Source organism: Stylophora pistillata, chromosome 6 (genome assembly GCF_964205215.1).
Source record: "Stylophora pistillata chromosome 6, jaStyPist1.2, whole genome shotgun sequence".
In the NCBI taxonomy this organism is placed as follows: Eukaryota; Metazoa; Cnidaria; class Anthozoa; order Scleractinia; family Pocilloporidae; genus Stylophora; species Stylophora pistillata.
This window is the reverse complement of record NC_142524.1, coordinates 15,976,389-15,993,952: the sequence shown is the minus strand read 5'-3', so window position 1 is coordinate 15,993,952 and position 17,564 is coordinate 15,976,389. Positions and strand designations below refer to the sequence as shown.

Here is a 17,564-nt window from a genome sequence, read left to right as displayed (position 1 = left end):
CTTGAAGACTACACGCCAAAACATCTAATATCTTCACCTGCAATATTTCACATGCGTGTTGTGAAGTACTATTGATAACGAGGGTCTGTTAGTGGCTAGGCGTGGATTACTTACTATGCATTGGTGTTACCGACAATAGATAAAGCACACATTTATTAATAAATATTAATATCTTTTTTTCTATCTAGATCTTAATACTAATTTTTATTCTGAGTAAATTGACATTTTGGAATTTTAGAAATTTAGACGATTTCCTAAACTAACGATATGCAACCGCTAGATTTCATTTAAAATTGAAGAAAGTTATTATCATTATTACTAACATTTATATCATGATTATCATGTCTATCAGTATCATTATGGTATCACTATCATCATCATTATTATATTATTATTACCATTCAATATTATTATCGTTATCATTATCACCACTGTCATTATTATCATCATATCAGTCAACGACCTGTTTTTGCCTTGATTCTCTGGAAGAAGTTGAAACATCTTTAACTATACCTGCAGACCCCCAGTCGTTGGGTTATTTTTTCTATTTTATGCAGCTTTGCATCGAAAGCGATTTTTACCCCAATCTGATTGGCCAATTTTCCGTCGTCGATAAGAGTACAGACAACGCTGCTCTCGTAAACGTGACACACAATGGTCACGCACTAAAGGATCGTTTTTGTTTCACGTCAATGTTGTGGTATAAAATCGACAGTGGTTTAGCGTGGTCTCTACCCATATCGACAACGATAGTCGTCATCAATTTGTTGCAGATTCATTCGGCTGCGCCTCGTGAGTCCACAACGTTTTGGCCACTGTGATGACGAATGTCGTCGTAGCAGACTACGATTAACCACTGTCGATTTGTTAATCAGCCTTGAAAAAAATCTTGGGACATTAAAAAATCCGATCAATTTTCCTTGCGATTAAGTTCATCCTTTTTATGGTTCTTAATATTCTGTATCCGGGGACTTGCATCATGCATGGTCATATTCGATATCCCGGATAATTTACGCGCGCGCAACCGCGTGAGAAGTCTACGGCTTTGCCATTTTGGGTATTAGCACGTTCGAAATGTCAGGGTTTGGAAGATATCCTTTGAACATTCCTTCACTTACTGAGGCTTTTGCAAATTTCCAGCAAAATGTTTCAGGCTCGAACCAAAGACGGGACCGACAAGACTATGATGACAGGCGCTTTCGAGATCGTGATCGTGATACAAGAAGGGACGATGATTATGGTCGAAGAGACAGCGGTGGTGCTCGAGGGAGATCTTCGCGAGATAGGTTCTCGCCTGAAGTAAGCTTTACCTAATTGGATGAAAAGGAATATGGAAAAAGTGCTAATTCAGCGTTAGTTGTAACAAGAAGCGTCTACAATTTCCTGCACGTGCGTTAGAATAATTCATACCATAACTGAACAAAATTCCACGCGAGCTGCATCAGTGGTTAAAGTTCCGTTTCAAAATCAGAAGTTGAAATTGTCTTAAGTTAAGGAATATGCACAACAGATAGGTGTGGCCGTGTGTGTAAAGTTTTCCTCGTCATACCCAAAATTTATATTTATTATTAGCACCGCGCTATCACCGCCAAAAACAGATGTTTAATGCACTGTTTACAATCGCTATACGACAACGATTTACAGACTTGCAGCGAGAGCTCTTCCTTGGTACTTGTACTTCCTCTTTCTATTTACAAGTTATCAAGATCGAGATATCACTTCACACTGAAGATAGAGATGTTGTTTTTCTGTCGCTAGCTATTTATGCTGGCTTTTTATCCATCTGATTACTTTTGCACCCCACGGCTTTGGAATTTCAATTAAAATATTTGCCTAGATGGGCTATAAACTTACCTTCCGCGAGTTGAATCTGCTATTTTGGAATTTTATCTCGTCGCAACCAATATGAGAATTTGACGAATTATTTCCCAAATTTATACAAATTTATGGCCACGTCCTCTACCTGTCACAAACAATTCCCAACTGTATTTTAATGCTAAATGAAAACATTTTGCAGCCCTTGGAAATTCAAATATGTGATTGGGCTCCTTATAATACTGTCTAGTGTATTGCTGCAAATCATGGTCACACATTATCTGGTTGTCTTAAAGCCATTGTTTGAAATACCAGCTTTAGAAACTCTTTATGGCGGCAAATTTGAGTGAACATTTGCATGTCAACATGGCTGATAAAAGAAAATTATCTTGCAGTAACCACACCAATGCAGCACCACAGTTTCTTTGGAAACCCTATAATTCTTTTTCTGGAGTAAAGATTGATACACAACCTACTTTTTTGCTATCTTGTTCATGGTCAAAACTCCAGACAAGCCCCGGTTTGATCCAGTCCTGGAAGGGCCATCTGGACTTTCTACTTTTGTTTTTTTTTGTCTTTTTTTCTCATTTCTGATGTAAAATACTTACCATGGGTCAAGTAAAATGGTCAATCATGAGGTCTTTGGCTTTTGAGAAGAGGTTTTTTTCTGAGTAGAAGTACTATGCTTTCATGGAGAAACCAAGGGTTTCATACTGAAATCCCATTTTTTTTTTTATCAAATTTATTTGGACCACTTACAGTCCAGTTGCCACATAGGTATTTTTTGTTTTCAAAACTCTCAGCATTTGGACTTATGATCATAAGGAATATCCAATCCTTGCAAGTTTTGAACATGGTCCCTGAAGTCTGCAAGTTAATTGCAAAATCATTTCCATCATGCTCTCTGTGACGCACAAGAGTTGGGTTCAGAATATAAGAAAATATTTCCTAGTGCGTGGGAGAAATAAATATTCTGGGACCCAATATACACCTGTCTCCATATGTTTGACTTAATAATGCAATGGGTATTTAATGTTGTGTGACTGCTTGACTTTGGTGGGGTTTGTAGCTGAAAGATCTTATTGAACACTGTCCTTTGCATTTGGATCTCTCAAGATCAGCTGTGAAATAGAGATTATGTAGCCATCATTTTCTATATCCATAGACACCATGCATTGAATTTAGCCATAGACATTTCCATTTGAACAAGTTGAAAATCGTGCTGGTTTTATTTTGTAAGTACAACTGATGTATGGCAACATATATTTAAAACACCACCCAAACCATCCAATTATTGATCATGTGCTTTCTTTGTCAGTTGTGTCTTCAGTTGGAATTCATCATTGCAAATTTGTTTGTCTTAAATCAGTCAGGAACAAATAAGAGTCATCAATGCTTTACTATTCTCTTTTTTTTGTTACTGACAACATTCTTGCTTCTATTTTATTCCTTTAAATACAGCCTTCCTATTCATCATATTTAGATGAGCATCAGCAAGGAAGCCAGTCAAATCTTGTGAGTTATCCCTTGGGACACTTGAACAACTCAAGATCTGATCGTGGTAATAACAGGAATGATAGAAATCGTAATCAGAACAGGGACCGATATCGGAACAACAGCAATAATAATCGGTCTCAAGGCAACCGAAGTTCTTCCAATCAGGGACCTGGAATTTTGGGTGCTAAGCCTGGTGATCGTTCTGTACCAGAGCTTCCATCCAATCCTTTACAAGTTCCAGGTCTGTTGTGTTTTTAGCTCCTTGTTAGTCAAGTTGTGCTGTAACGATCCAATGCATTGCTGTCTTATGGTTCGCAGTCTAACCCTATTGGCTCTTGTGTTCAGTTTGATTCCAGCTAGAAACAGTTTATATAAAACTGTGGCTCCTGTTGTTTTTATCCTCTCTGTTAAGTGATGTTGTGTTCACTTCCATTTATGTTTTCTTTAAGTGTAACCTTCTAGTTTCTTGCACTTCTTTTTCTTGCAGTCACTTTGTGGTTGAAATGCTCTATGGTTTCTTCGTGACTTTGCTTTGTGTTGCAGTCTGTCATTGTTGTTTGAAAGAATTCTGGTGGTGTTATAACATGAAGGTCAAAATTCACATTCACTTGTGTACATCACTGAAAAAATGTAACACTTTGTTTGGAGACTTAGTTCTCTTACTGAAGGAATTGATCAGTTTTGGTTTATATTCACATGCCTAAATAAGGTGTGAGGTTCACTTGATTTTGAATCCAACCAGAACAGTGACTCTCTGCCCAAATAATTTGAACTCAATGCAGGAGTTTTTTATCCCCTTAAACTTAAGTCATCTTTTACATCAACATTTTGTTCCTAGTTCTCATTCTTTTGTTAGGCTACAAAAGGGAATGTGGGGTTGGAAATGGAAGAAAATTTCAGCTCCTTGATTGCTGAAGCTCAGAATTGTGGCCAGAATTGGCCTCTTACTTGTACATTGTGACATTGGTGTACAGAATGCAGAAGTATTGATTCAGTAGCTTTTTCCTTATGCCCCTGCTGATGATGTAAGAAAAGGCTGTGCTTCAAAAAGGGGTCATGAGGCAAAAAACCAAGCATAAGAGCCTCGTAGGCTAAACAAACTGCAGTAAGAAGTCTGACAGGCAACAGTAGACCACCGGTAACTGGCTTTTACTGAACTCCTTGGAATGTGTCATTTTTCAGCCCAACTTTTGCAGATCTTCATGTCTCTCGTCATTGAGCACAGAGACAGTGAAACATTTTTGACACTTATTGGATAAGCACATGCCTTTACTTCAGTCCCCTAAAATGCCCTTTGTGTAATTCATTGGTACAAGCAAACCATTGTGCAATTGTAACAGTGTCTAATGTGTCCTCACTTGATCTGTGACAGTGCATGGGTTGGCAGTTGTTCACAAGATCCTACTTCATGTTGCTTCTCGACTAGGACCCTAGTCACTGAAGGGTAGTAGTCGTACATAATAACCCTCCCCCCCACTTCACCGCCTAAGCAATGATGTACTTGTTAGTGCTTTGGATGTGACATGTTTGGGAATCATTTTAGCGTGCCATAAATTCAGCTGCTGTGTCCTCTGAACTCAAAGGGTAGAGTGTGCTATCCTACAACAAGTAGTCTCGTTTTCAGCTAGTAACTGGTAAAATTTACCAACTGTAGTACCTCTTTTTACTGCCTATTTTCCCTAGAATTCTTGAAATTCAACAGGTAGAAGGATTGCTTTACTGGTTTGAAATTTCTTTTCTTTTTAAGGTAGAGCACTGACAAAGTTAAATATGTCTGAGCTCTTTCAGCTCATTAATATGAATACATCCAGGCTGGCAAAACCACTTCTCTTCTATGGTGGAAGCTTGGCCACTGGTGAATCTTAAGGATACAGTAGACCTTCACGGGTGTCCTTTCCAAAAAAGAAATTAATGCACTGTTTTAATTATAACCACCATAAACTATGTATCAGTGGGAAGGTTTTGAGATGCCATATTCCACAAAAATTCTGTCATTTTAGCTAGATCTAAGCATGATTGGACAATGTTTCTTTGAGCAAATTAATTGCATCTCAAATCTGACCTCATGATCAAAACTTCTGCACAATTTCAATCAGGAGGGGTTGGTCTTCAAAACTATGTGGGTTTTTTTTTATATTCTTATCTGTTACTTTGGAATTTATTTGTAAAGTTTGCTGATCCAAAATCTTACTGATATACATTACATCTAAGGCCATTGTAGGAGATCCATTATAAAAAAAAAGAATTCCCCCACACATTTTTTTGGATTGGTATCTTGGTAGTCTTTGTACCAAATTTTAAGGCAATCCTTTAAGTCTTCATGCCCTATTCATTCTTTCAAAGAAGGCACGTTAGTGTAAAAACGAAGTAGGGGTGTTTTGCTTCCATAGTTTTCCCAACAATTCATGCCTTTGAGTGACCACATGTCATGTTACGTCAACACTGAAAAACTCAAAATGCTGACGGCCAATAGAAACATAGATGTGTCCTGCAGAGACCCAGGAGACTCGGCATAAACACATGCTACCGGTGACAGACCTTTAGTTCAATTCTGCTCAACAGCAATTTTGATTTCTATTCTTCTTTTCAACTTAAAAGCGGCCATAGCATGCATTGGGAAAACTGTGGAACTTGCTGATTGAGTGGGAGCAGCACCGCGTACTTTTACTTGTTTCTGTGAGATTATTTTGCCATTCCTACTTTTTGTGCTGACGGCCAGGCTTCTTTTTTACTTTCATCTTTTATTTTTGTCCATTAAAACTCTGAGTTTAAACTCAGGGAGAGCAAAGAACTCCATGTGCAAGGAAAATCAGGAGATGTACGTGATTACAATTTAAGGACCGCGATGTTTTGCCTCAAGAAACCCTTGGGAAGTCATTAATGTTGACATGTTATCATTGGCTATTTACGCCTTGGTGGGCTGAAGAAACCAGTTTGAAAGTATGATTTTGTAAATAGCTCATGTGCATTTCAATATTTTACCAACATTTTTCTTGGAAATCACAGTCAAAATAATAATGCTTAGTTTGACATGAATAAAAAAAATTGGCCCTGGAAGATCTACTGTATCCCATTAAGAAGAAATTGGTCATGTTGATAGAAAAGGGTGATTGGTTCATCAGACATGTAGTCTTAAGATAAATTGGAGGGGTCCTGCCTCTTCTTGGCCTCGTGGACCAAAATTTTAGAGTTAAGATGGTACCAAAAAAGAAATCTGCCAACCTCTTTGGTGAGTTGTTATTTCTGTCAACCTTTGGAGATGAAGAAAAAATGCATTTTAGAGTACAAAAATATGTCTCCAAATTTGGCTACTTTGTACATGCACTTGAAAAAGTACACACATACATCAGTAGTAATTCCAAAACAGTGGATCAAATCCCTATCTGGCATTGCCTTAACCCTTTAACTCCCAGACATGACTAACCTGTATCTTCTCCTTATGATATCCTTACATCCAGCAAACAGGTAATGAGAAAATCCAAACTTATCAGGTAGAAGTTGTCTTGACTCAACAACAAATTCTGGTGATTCATTTTTGAAGGAAACTGGTACTAGCTAGAAGAGAGAATTAAGAATTAGATGTTGGGAGTTGAAGGGTTAACATCAAAATATTAATGTTTCAGATCTTCTCTACCATTGCCAGCAGGAAAACATTAAATACAAATTCAAGGAAGGAAAGGCTAATCATGATAACATCAAAATTATTCAGTGAATCAGTGATTTTGTGTGGAGTTAAACACCTGATTGCAAGGATACATGCCTCCATGTATTGAGATTTTTCTAATTGTGCTGTAGTTAAAGTTCTGAGTTTCTTAGTCTACCACCAAAAATGATATTAGAGGCAACCAAAGAATTGCTCATATCTAGAAACAAAAATGCCAGTATTGAAATTTCCAAGCTTTGTTTGATATCTCATGGAGACAGAAATACCTAAATTGTGCCTTTAACATAACATGTAGCCAATTTGTAGTAGGCTACTTGAGTTTCACGTTTGTGCCTCCCTTAAATGAGGAGGTAAATATCAGACCCTTCAGTTGTAGTCATAAGTGTTCTTTCCCTATATTTTCTGAAATTCTGGTGTTGAGTTCAAATTCCCAGTAGAGGTGCACATAAAAAACTAATGAAATGAATGTACATGCACGGATATGTAGATTTGGTGGATTTTGTACTTACTGTGAGTATCAAAGCTATGTTTCTTCAGGCCTCTTGAAATTGTGCTTTGTTGCAAATCTAACTTTTCATTGTGCATCATACAGCTTTGGGTCTGTCAGGAGGAGGAAATAACCAGACAGCCGGGTTGACAGCACAGTTGGCTCAGCAGCAGCAGCAACTCATGGCAATGGTGCAGACACAGTCACTACTGGCTGCTATGCAAGCCCAGGCTAATGCAAATGCTCAAGCACAAGTTCAGCAGGCCAAGCGTGCCATGCCTAATTCTCTAGGAGGGCTACTACCCACACCTCTGATACCAAGGACTGGGGGAAGAGACATGCAACGGCAGAACCGTAAGCGCAGGAATGATGGATGGGGTGGAGGAGGTAACTTTGCAAACAAGAGAGACAGACCAGACCGCAATCGTGGTCAGCAAGGTTTCAATCGTGGACCAAATTTTCAAAATAGAGGCAGGCAGTTTGGAGGAGGAGCACAGAACCAGCAAGCAAAGAAGGCTACCACTATAACTAAAGAGGAGACCAAGAATGAAGCTAACGAGGAAGAGGTTGAGGAGGAAGATTTTGGAGAAGGAGGTTAGTCTGGTACCAGATTTGTTGTTAAAATGAATGATGAAGAAATTTTACTTGGCTCTTACAATACAATTATACAAATTTTATTCACCATTCTTAAATAATTACTTTTTTATGACAATATTTTAATAGATGGCATAAGGGCCTCCAGAAACCACATGGCTTAGACAGGGAAGGCCTTGTTACTAGAAAAAAACATATGTAAATTTAAGCAATACCACCACTCCTAATTGTCATGATATCCATTGATTTTATGAATACCTTTGAAGATGTCTTTTAAAGAAGCAAAAATTTCAGAATTCTTAATATCATTAGCGTGGGGAATTCCAAATTTTAGGTCCTTGGAAAAAGTACAGAAAAATATTTACTATTGGTTCAACATTGATGAGATTAGATGGGTCTCTCAATTTTTATGTTCTTAGTTGACTAGTCATCATTCCTGCATAGAAATTGGTTTAGTGCAACCATGTCTGGCAGTGAATCAAGGGATCTTTCATTTCATATCAGGTGATAATGGGCAGGAGGTTGAGGAAGCACAAGAAGAGGAAAAGCAAGAGCAAGACAGTGTTGAGGAAAGACCTCATATGAATGAATTTAATCAGCCACCTCTTCCCAAATCTACAAACTTCATTGGAGAAGATGTTGATTCTTTGATGATCTCTCTGTATGATAGGAAAAGAAACAAGTACATATGTCAGGAATGCAAGATCATTTGCAACTTGCCAATGGTATGGAGTGATGATGAAATTATCTCTGTTTCATTCTTTTTAACCTGGTAGACTCATGTAATTAATTACTGCTCTTGATTTCCCTTAAAATTGTTTAGAAAAATCAGTGTCATATCAAGAAATCAAATTCTAGCCAATAGGTTTTCGATTTCTCATCACCTCACTTGTAAGTTGGATTGTATTTTGATATTGTTTGGAAAAGTTACATGTTGACCACTTTGATTAGTTGTGTGGTCAAAGTGACCACTCAAAGTCCTGAATGGACTTCCACTGTAACCCTTTTAATTCCCAAGATCCGATTATTACATTCTAGCTTTGCCCTTTAGCTCCCTATCAATCAGTTACAGTAAATTTGGTGTTTGAGTATTCTCATTACCTATTTGCTGGACGATGTATGGTTTTATAAGGAAGTGTTACAATATACAAGTTACCTCGAGGAGTTTTATAATTTAATAGTAAATCAAACCCTTTATAGGAAATTATCTTGCTAAGACAACTCAAGTGTTGCCAATGAGAGTTCCCCGTTTTTTTAGACTTTATTAAATAGTACACAAAACTTTCTGTTACATGGTCATACTTTGAATAAGGTATTTCCTGTTTGTGTAATTTTTTTAAATACATGTAGTTACAAGATGTTGTTTGCAGTTAATGTGGTAACATTTCTCTGTTCTTAGAGCTTTCATAAACATCTTCTTGGAAAGAGACATGCAAGGACTGTTCTGGAAAGCCAAGGAAAAGAATTTGAGGAAACAAAGTTCAGGAATTTTAGTCAGGTAAATACAGGTATCTTGTTTGTGGCTTTGCCATCCCACCAGGTGACAAACAATTCAAAATGGGGATAGAAATCTTTATTGTTAATATCATCCCAATGGTGATGGCATGGGAAATTGCCAGTAAAGCTCACGAAGTCCTTCCCTTGTGGGGAGCTTAGTAATTTTTATCCTTTCAGCATTAGGTACTTCTTTAGAGTCAAATCCCAATTGATTATTTTGCTGAACTTTTGTCACCCAGCTTTGAAAACCGTTTACAGTTCACATTTTTTTTTGACAAAAAAGGTCGCAGTGCAGTACAATGTAAGCCAGTACTTAAATCTTTATTGTCAGCAAAAACTTTACATGAGCAATGTAGTCTTCTACATGCAGTTTCAATTGATTCATTTTGCTGGTCTGTTGTGATATTCAAGGGCATAACACCTATAGATAAATCTGGAACAGAAGAGGAGACAACTGCCAATGAATCTGACGACAGGGAGAAGGCGAGTGGTGGAGAGGTACCCAGTCCCTCTGCTGTCCACACTCCTGGTTTTGACCTTAATCTAGACTTTGTTAAATACACGTGTAACACCAGAAAGACAGCCATGAAAGAGGGAGACATCATCACCATCTCATCTGTTACACAGTCAAGGGTCCAGATTGAGGGCTTTACAAGTGGAAGAAACATGTTAGGTGAGGCATAAATTAGATAAGTATCTTTCAGTTTATACAAAGGTCATAAAACTACCATGACAGCCAACCCTTTTATTCCCATCAGTGAGCAGATAGGAATTTCCACTCACAGTGTTGATGCATTTTCAGTCAGAAAGGTGATGAGAAGAAAAACATTATAACTAGGAGAGCTAAAAATTTAAGAATTTTACGAGAGGGTCCAACCAGGATCTCTGATTGTTGCGCTCTGATTAACTTGCCATGGTGAAACGTTTGATTTAGAAACTTTACGGTTTTTTTTTCTCTCTTTTAGGTTGTGAATTTGTCAAAGCTGTGTCAGGATTTAATTGCCGCCTTTGCAAAGCATTCATCCGCTGTGGAAACGATGTGATTACTCATATTAAAGGCAAAAAGCATCAAAAGAACTATCAGGTAAGTTTGTCTTGTTTGTTGTGCTTAATACATGTCGGAGAAAAATCTGCCAATATTTCTAAAGTGGGAGCTAGGGAGAAACTCATGCCAAATTGCGAGTTACTGCCAAAAAAATATGAACTGTTGATAAAAATTACGATCCCCAGACTAAATCGTCTGTTAACACTTTTTTCGTAGACGTATGTCCAGGAGCACCCTCAATATGAAGAACATCAGCTGGCACGGAATAAGGAGTTAGAGCAGGTGTTGGAACCTAAGGAGGGAGAAGAAGTAGTCTTATATGAAGTACTTGATAAGGATATTAAATCAAGTTCCTCAAAGCAGAAAAGCCAACGCAAGGATTCACAGAATGAACAACAGTCAGAGGTTTGTACTGTTTCTTATCAGTTGGCCTTTTATATATTTCTTGCATCGTTTGGGACATAACTACAAGAACAGTTTTTTATGGCTGAGCTGTGTATACCGCGATGTATCCAAGGCAGTTAGCAAACTTAGGTTGTTTAGTATGGAGAATGTTTTGCATTTAGTATTCAAATAGTGTTTTAAACTTAACAGGTACCGATAACAAAATTTGTGGTTGCCCCTGAGGGTGATGATGAAGATGCTCAATTACAGATCAATTGTGACGCAGCGGATGTAGATTTAGACGTAGGAGACCTGGATAACATTAATGAAGATTCGCTTTTGGCAGACCAAAGTGGAGATGAACAGGAAGAAAGTTCTTTAGAAGAAAAGTTTCCTTTATTCGTCCAGGTAGAACAGTTTGGAGATGAAGAAATGCAGGAAAGTGAACCGTCAGGAACAACACCACAACTTGATGTGAGTGCATTCGCCAGCACTACTTGATAACGAATGTCACGTGTTGTGATTGGATCTTTAGTAGAGTAGATCTAGGCAACTGTGATAAAATCTCTTATATGTTTTCCAACTTCCTCAGAAAGGGCCTCTAATATGCAGCTTGATACTAAAGATAATGGGTTATATCAACTACGTTGAAATTGTAAATCGGCCACCGTAACGAATAAAAAAGCTGACGTTTTGAGCGAAGGGCTAACGCTCGAAACGTCAACTTTGTCATTTGTTACGGTGGCCAATTTACAATTTCAACTTAGTTGATATAACCAATTAGCTTGTTATCCCCACCGACGCAGCACCACAATTTCTTTAGAAACTTTCAGCCTTTATTCATTTGATACTAAGGAACTGCGTTTGTATACAGTAGTCGTCTTAGTTTGTCGAGAGACTTATGATTTTAATTTAATTTTAATTTTTAATTTAATTTTGATTTAATTTACTTTTAATTTAATTTTTAATTTATTCCATTTTCACTGCATTAATTGCAGTGGTGAAGGACTAGAAGGGAACATACGAACCATTCGAGCTAGTCCGTCCCACCCATCCCACCCCAGGGGAGGACATCCATCACACAGTAATCTCGTGTGTGGAAATTAACGTCTCCTTTTGTTTGAAGAGAAGAGGTTCCATTTTAGAGCAGTTTCCACTTGAATTTGGTAAAACCAAAGTAGTAATAACAACCAATCGAAGCAAAGGTTAACGTCATCAGAAAATTAGAGCTCCAAGAACAGACAAACTGCACGAAACGCAGGAAAATGCGAGTGTCATCAGGATTGGGTCAAGTTTTGAATTTGATTGGTTGAGAAGGCGAGGCAAGTTTTCTGACCAATCACACAGCGAGATAAAGCAAAATCAAAGCGATCATGGATTACTTTCCAAACTGAGCTGAGAACGGTTCGGATAAACTGAACAAACTAACCTAAACGAAACCTTATCTTGGACCTTAGCTAATTTGTCTTTTCGTTATTTTCACAGGACTTGGAGGACTTCACTCCACTGGCCACTGATGAATCTGTGAACAACGAAGAGGTTGAAGAGCCAAAAGCGCCAGTCCCCGTCCTTCCCAGTCAGAACATTAAAACCGACGAACTCGAGGAGTCAGACGCACTTACGAGTTCACAGGAAGAGGTTGAAGAGCCGCCCCCTGTGAAAGGAACTACCCCCACTGGAAGGCGTGGCCGGAAGAATGCTAAGGGTGGAGCCAGTAGAGGAGCGTCAGCGCGTGGACGGGGGCGTGGTCGCGGAGGAAAACGGGGCACCAGAGCTACGACAGGCGCCGGCAAAACTACAAAAGCTAAAAAGGTGAAAGTAGATGCAGCTCCAGAGAATGACGATTTGGACTTAATGGACGGGTTTGAAATAATAGACGAGATTGGCGGTGGTGAAGATTAGAGTAAAAGACACAAACTTTGTTTATTTCTGCTTTATGTTGAAGTAGTAAGCATTTCTAAGGTACAACGCCTCTTTCGTTACTTTTCGACGTTCTCTAAGGGAAACCACCTTACTCTTATATCTAGAGTTCGAATCCCGTTGATCTTAAAGTTTTAAAAGGAGAATTTGTTTCTAGAAGTTAACATATTCATCGAGTTCTTCTGGTGTTAGTATATCTGTTACTTGCCTTTTCAAAATCAAGCACCTTAATTGACGCGGTTTAAAGCGAGACTAGTCATTTCAGACTCTCCAGATGTTAGACGAACGATTTTAATATTTGTCTTGTTCCTGTAAAACTTTTGCTTAAAGCAACAACTAGCATACAATGGGTACCAACGCAACTTGAATTTTTATCGTAACTTAACTTCTATTGACATTGCAACTGGAATAGTTTGTATTAATATTGGTGATCTGAAAACTTCCAGAAAGGGACATTCTACATGTTGTTCAGGCGTTGTTGTAACCTGATAAAAATTATCACCCGTTCGCATTGTCAACTTGCAAACCTGTAGATTATTTTTCGGCTTAAGAACTTTAATCCTAGGCTTCTTTTTGCAAGAGAAGCGGAATGAGGTTGTATCGCTCTATTTTGCCCGTTACACCAGGCCTCAAGGCGTAGTATTCACAGCAGAAATATTTTCAGTCTTCAAAGTGGAACTCCCATAGCGTTTGACGAAGAAAGAACGGCCAGTTTCAGACGATCACGTTAGTTAACCTTTTGAAGCCCAAAGCCTGGTTCGCACGTGCGATGCAAATGCAAATGCGAGGGAGTTCACACGTCCAACGCAACTGTAAGAAAAGCGAGATACGCAAGTGCAGTGGAAGTATTATTCCAATATGGCCAACAATGATTAAGCTTTTGCCGCAACTTTTTCCTCAACATGTCTTATTATTCGTTTTTGTTTTAAACTGTTTCCTGAATGGTTCAATTTTGAAGTTCTGTTCTGCTAGTTCCCTTGAGTTTTCCTTTACTTTCCCTCATGTTTGGCGTAATACGGTTTACTTTTTACCACTCTTGCTCCTTGAACCTGTTCGAAGTGATCTTGCACCAGGCTGAACCTGCTATTTGTTTTGTACGAAAGAGGGATTACAAAGAGTTCCCTCTTCTTTTCCCTGCGATTTTAGAGTACCGGAAATGAAACGCCAGATCGCTGTGCTCCTACCTTCATCCCTGTGTCGCAACACTAGAACCCTTAGCGATTGTTTTTGTCTCGTTAACAGTTAAGTTATCCTCAGGAGAAGTTTCCAATGAAATGATGTTTCATTGTTTCCTTGAGAACGTACAGGAAAGTATAGAAACTACGGAGAAATGCGGCAGGACGGATACAACTCTTTACACCCCAACATAAGCGTATATATTCTCCGTACTGTTCTCTATACATTTTACAAGGTGCGGACGAGGAGAATTTGTTTATCAATCAAGAGCTACTTCAGTTGGTGATCATAAACTGCCATTGAACGGGGACTTTACGCAATACATAACTTACATCACTAACTACTTTTAACGACTAACTCTTGAAAGGTGTTTTACAAGCTTGGAACCTCAACAGGTGTCAACTATTACCACCGCCATACAAATGACTCATTCACGACATTAACATTACACACGAACCGAACAGAACGACCCAACTCCACGAACAGATCGAATGACACCAATCACGACCGACTTATGCGACTTGAGTGTTACAGCCAATAACATCACGGCAAAACTGAGCAATCGTTTTACACGAACTGGACTTAGAACATGCGACTGACAACAAATATTCACTTAACTTTGATGATGACTTCACCTCAGGTTGTCGAAACGCCATTTACCACCACCGACGATAGTCTTTCGCAGGACTACATTCACCCGGACTTTTAAGACTACACTATCAAATCTTTTATGCGTCGTTATGTTATGCGCAATGGATATGTTCTTGCTTATAGATAAAACAGTTGTTTTATGTCTTGTTTTAATTAAGCTTTCCTTGTTTACAACAATAAGATCAGTAAAAGAATACAGCCTTTATCAATTGTATGGTCGCCTAATGCTCTCGATAAAAATGCTTTTGCTGAGCTCTAGTGTTGTCATCTTTATTGGCGTACCATATATCTCTTAGGCTAGGAAGTGAGCCGACTGTCCAATTTTCTAGCGGATTCTTTCTCTGAAACCATGCAAACTGGAGTGCGTCAAGCATTTGTCTCTCAGATTCAAGGGGGCAGGGCTGCGATTCAAACCTGTCCTTTTGTAAATTTGTGTCTGGTTTGTTGATTCCAGTCGAGCTATAAAGCGAATATCTCAACGTCAGAAACGAAACGCGAACGGTTGGATATAAACTAGACCCTTCCGAGCGTTCAGTGAGGAAAACGAAGCACGACTGTAAAAGACGGTTTGGGTCGGGTCGCGACTCAAACCTTCCTCGTTCTAGCTCTACCGCTCAACTTCTTACCCAGATTCTACCGTGCAATTGTAACTGAAGCGCAACTAAGTGTCCGTGAAAGGTATTTCGCTCCGTTTTACTAACTCGTCGAATGAAGTTCATTTATCCTGGCCGTCGACAATTATTCAAACTTTCTTTTTTTCTTTAATGGGCTAGAATCGAGAGATGATATGACAGTAAGGGAATATGAACTGATATTTTCTTGACGACCCGTTGTTATGAAATTCCTCTTACCTTGATCCTTCGTTCATATGCTGAGGTCTGTTACCCCTAGCAATTTGCGCAAGTTTTTCCAGGCAAATCTGTTCTTCTAAAGCTTGAATTTCTCCTTCCATCTCAGCTTTTATCTTTAATAGCCTCTTTCTCTCTGACGGTGATAGCGTGCATTTCCTGCGGTGGGAAAAACGTTAATTTTTTTTTAAAGTAAGGTATGTTACTGTTTTGTTTTCCGATATGCGATTGAAGTAATCGGGGATAGAGTTTGAAAATACTCACACACACGCACACAATACCCACACATACACAAACAACAAAAACAAAAAGCGGGGAAAATAGTGGCTCTGAACTTAGTTCAATTGTTTTGTTCGTTTGCTAGTTCCTTGTTTTTTTTCCTCTCTTTTTCATGGGTAGAATTTCAATAAGCTTTTTGGACTCTTTTTCTCAACTTTCGGGACTTTTTGATAATCAATGGGTGTGATGGGTTCCATAACGGTCATACAGTTGTTATCTTGGACAGTGGGTGCTAATAATGGCACTGTAACTGTAGGAACTACATGAGCGAGTACTATGTTTTCTTGTGCAATCTAGTATGGCTGAGGAAGTTGGGATGACTTCTTTGAACTACAGCTCAGGTAACTTCGGCTAAAGGTCAAACTGTGTCACTTCAATGAAAAAGTGTCAACGCAGTAAAAGAGTTTAAAACTCCAAGACCTCAAACCTTTTCTGTTTCTTTCCCCGCTCTCTTGTTTGTTTGTAAGTACTCCAAGCAACACCCATTCAAGGTAGGTCAATAGTCAGCTGTTCCCTTTGCAAAACACGTGCAGAGCAAAAGACTTTTTCAACTGAAACGTTTCCTTTATTACGAAACATACGAGGAACAACGCGCGTGCTTGAATCAGCCAATAGGATCCGCGTCCTTTGTATTCCTTCAAAGCACGCGCATTGACACCCACAAGTTTGCGTTTGCGCGGACTCCAACACGCACACTTTTAATACTGACCATCTTAAGGACTCTCTACAGGATTTTGAAAGCTACGAAAGGGTTAGGCTCGATTTCCGCCGCTGTCTCGCGTCCAGTCGTTCTCGTTCCTCCTCCTTCGGGGAGGAGCGCGGGCTGTTTTGAAACAGTTCCCGAGCTGCGGTCTGTTTTGAAAAAGTAACAGGACTTTGAAATCTGATGTTGATCATAATCCTGTCAGACCACTTGAAAGCTCGGTATCCTTTCTAAGCGGGCGTGCTAATGTGAATTATAAGTAAGAGCTGGTTCAAAAAGAAGGCTTTTTGAAGGAAAGCGCATAACTTGAAAGGACAGCGACACTCTTGTCGTTCTAAGGTCACACGGGGCCCTAGCTATCCATGAGGGAATGCATGAGCATCGCAAGCGCTCTATTAAGAACAGAAAGCTTTGTATGGGAATTTACGCTCCGCTCTGTAACTCCGTAAATAATAAAGCAAATAAACTTTGACCGTCAGATGGTGTGTTTTGAGCTATGTTGTTATCTGGTAGCGATTTCAGGCCATTTCGTCGACTTTTAGCTGAGATCTCATCCCACTACTACCTATACTAAGGAGAAGGCAGCAACAAACAACACTATCTGAAGGTTAGCATCTATTTGCTTTATCATCTACGGAGTTACAGACCCAGAGTGGAGCGTGAATTCTCATACAAAGCTTATACAGTAGAGCGGTTGTAGTTTTATCCTCACTTGGATAGCTCCCTATGGACAGGTTTCAAGGGAAAACATTTGGTTTGTACGGGCAGCACATCCCATCACGAAGTTTTCATGAGGTCATTGTGACCCCTCTGATCTTCGCCGGCGGATCCGGAGCTTCTTGACCTTTGTTACTCAATTTTTGGTACGTGGGTCGCGCATGGTTTTGTTGCAGCTAACTTGCGAAGATGATTTCTCTACATGATTGTCATCTGCATTCTAATTTGAATTTATTTCATTGAAAGCTGTGAGCAGATAGAAGAACCCTCTAAAGTTTCCCTCGCTA

The 17,564-nt window shown here is 39.1% G+C and overlaps 2 protein-coding genes across 2 annotated transcripts; one reads left to right on the top strand and one right to left on the bottom strand.

The window, feature by feature from the left end:
• Positions 1 to 1,030: 1,030 nt before the first annotated feature.
• LOC111328681 (uncharacterized) lies at positions 1,031 to 13,853 on the top strand. Its single transcript, XM_022933160.2, has 10 exons — positions 1,031 to 1,299; positions 3,277 to 3,553; positions 7,569 to 8,057; positions 8,562 to 8,782; positions 9,457 to 9,555; positions 9,966 to 10,227; positions 10,520 to 10,638; positions 10,816 to 11,004; positions 11,194 to 11,457; positions 12,469 to 13,853. Exons 1-10 carry the CDS (start codon positions 1,075 to 1,077, stop codon positions 12,883 to 12,885), a joined length of 2,562 nt encoding a protein of 853 aa, XP_022788895.2. The 5' UTR covers positions 1,031 to 1,074; the 3' UTR covers positions 12,886 to 13,853.
• A 1,098-nt stretch (positions 13,854 to 14,951) lies between these two features.
• Positions 14,952 to 16,560, bottom strand: LOC111328682 (uncharacterized). The gene is made up of 3 exons (XM_022933162.2): positions 16,285 to 16,560; positions 15,582 to 15,737; positions 14,952 to 15,189 (listed from the first exon to the last, which is right to left on the bottom strand). Exons 1-3 carry the CDS (start codon positions 16,341 to 16,343, stop codon positions 14,952 to 14,954), a joined length of 453 nt encoding a protein of 150 aa, XP_022788897.1. The 5' UTR covers positions 16,344 to 16,560.
• Positions 16,561 to 17,564: the final 1,004 nt, after the last annotated feature.

Coding starts and splice junctions, on each gene's coding strand:
- LOC111328681 (XM_022933160.2), top strand. CDS start 1,075: ATGTCAGGGTTTGGAAGATATCCTTTGAACATTCCTTCACTTACTGAG. Junction 8,783..9,456: donor TCATTTGCAACTTGCCAATG/GTATGGAGTGAT, acceptor CTCTGTTCTTAG/AGCTTTCATAAACATCTTCT. Junction 10,228..10,519: donor AAGTGGAAGAAACATGTTAG/GTGAGGCATAAA, acceptor TCTCTCTTTTAG/GTTGTGAATTTGTCAAAGCT.
- LOC111328682 (XM_022933162.2), bottom strand. CDS start 16,343: ATGGGTGTTGCTTGGAGTACTTACAAACAAACAAGAGAGCGGGGAAAG. Junction 15,738..16,284: donor CGGGGAAAGAAACAGAAAAG/GTTTGAGGTCTT, acceptor TTCCCACCGCAG/GAAATGCACGCTATCACCGT. Junction 15,190..15,581: donor CATATGAACGAAGGATCAAG/GTAAGAGGAATT, acceptor TTCGCTTTATAG/CTCGACTGGAATCAACAAAC.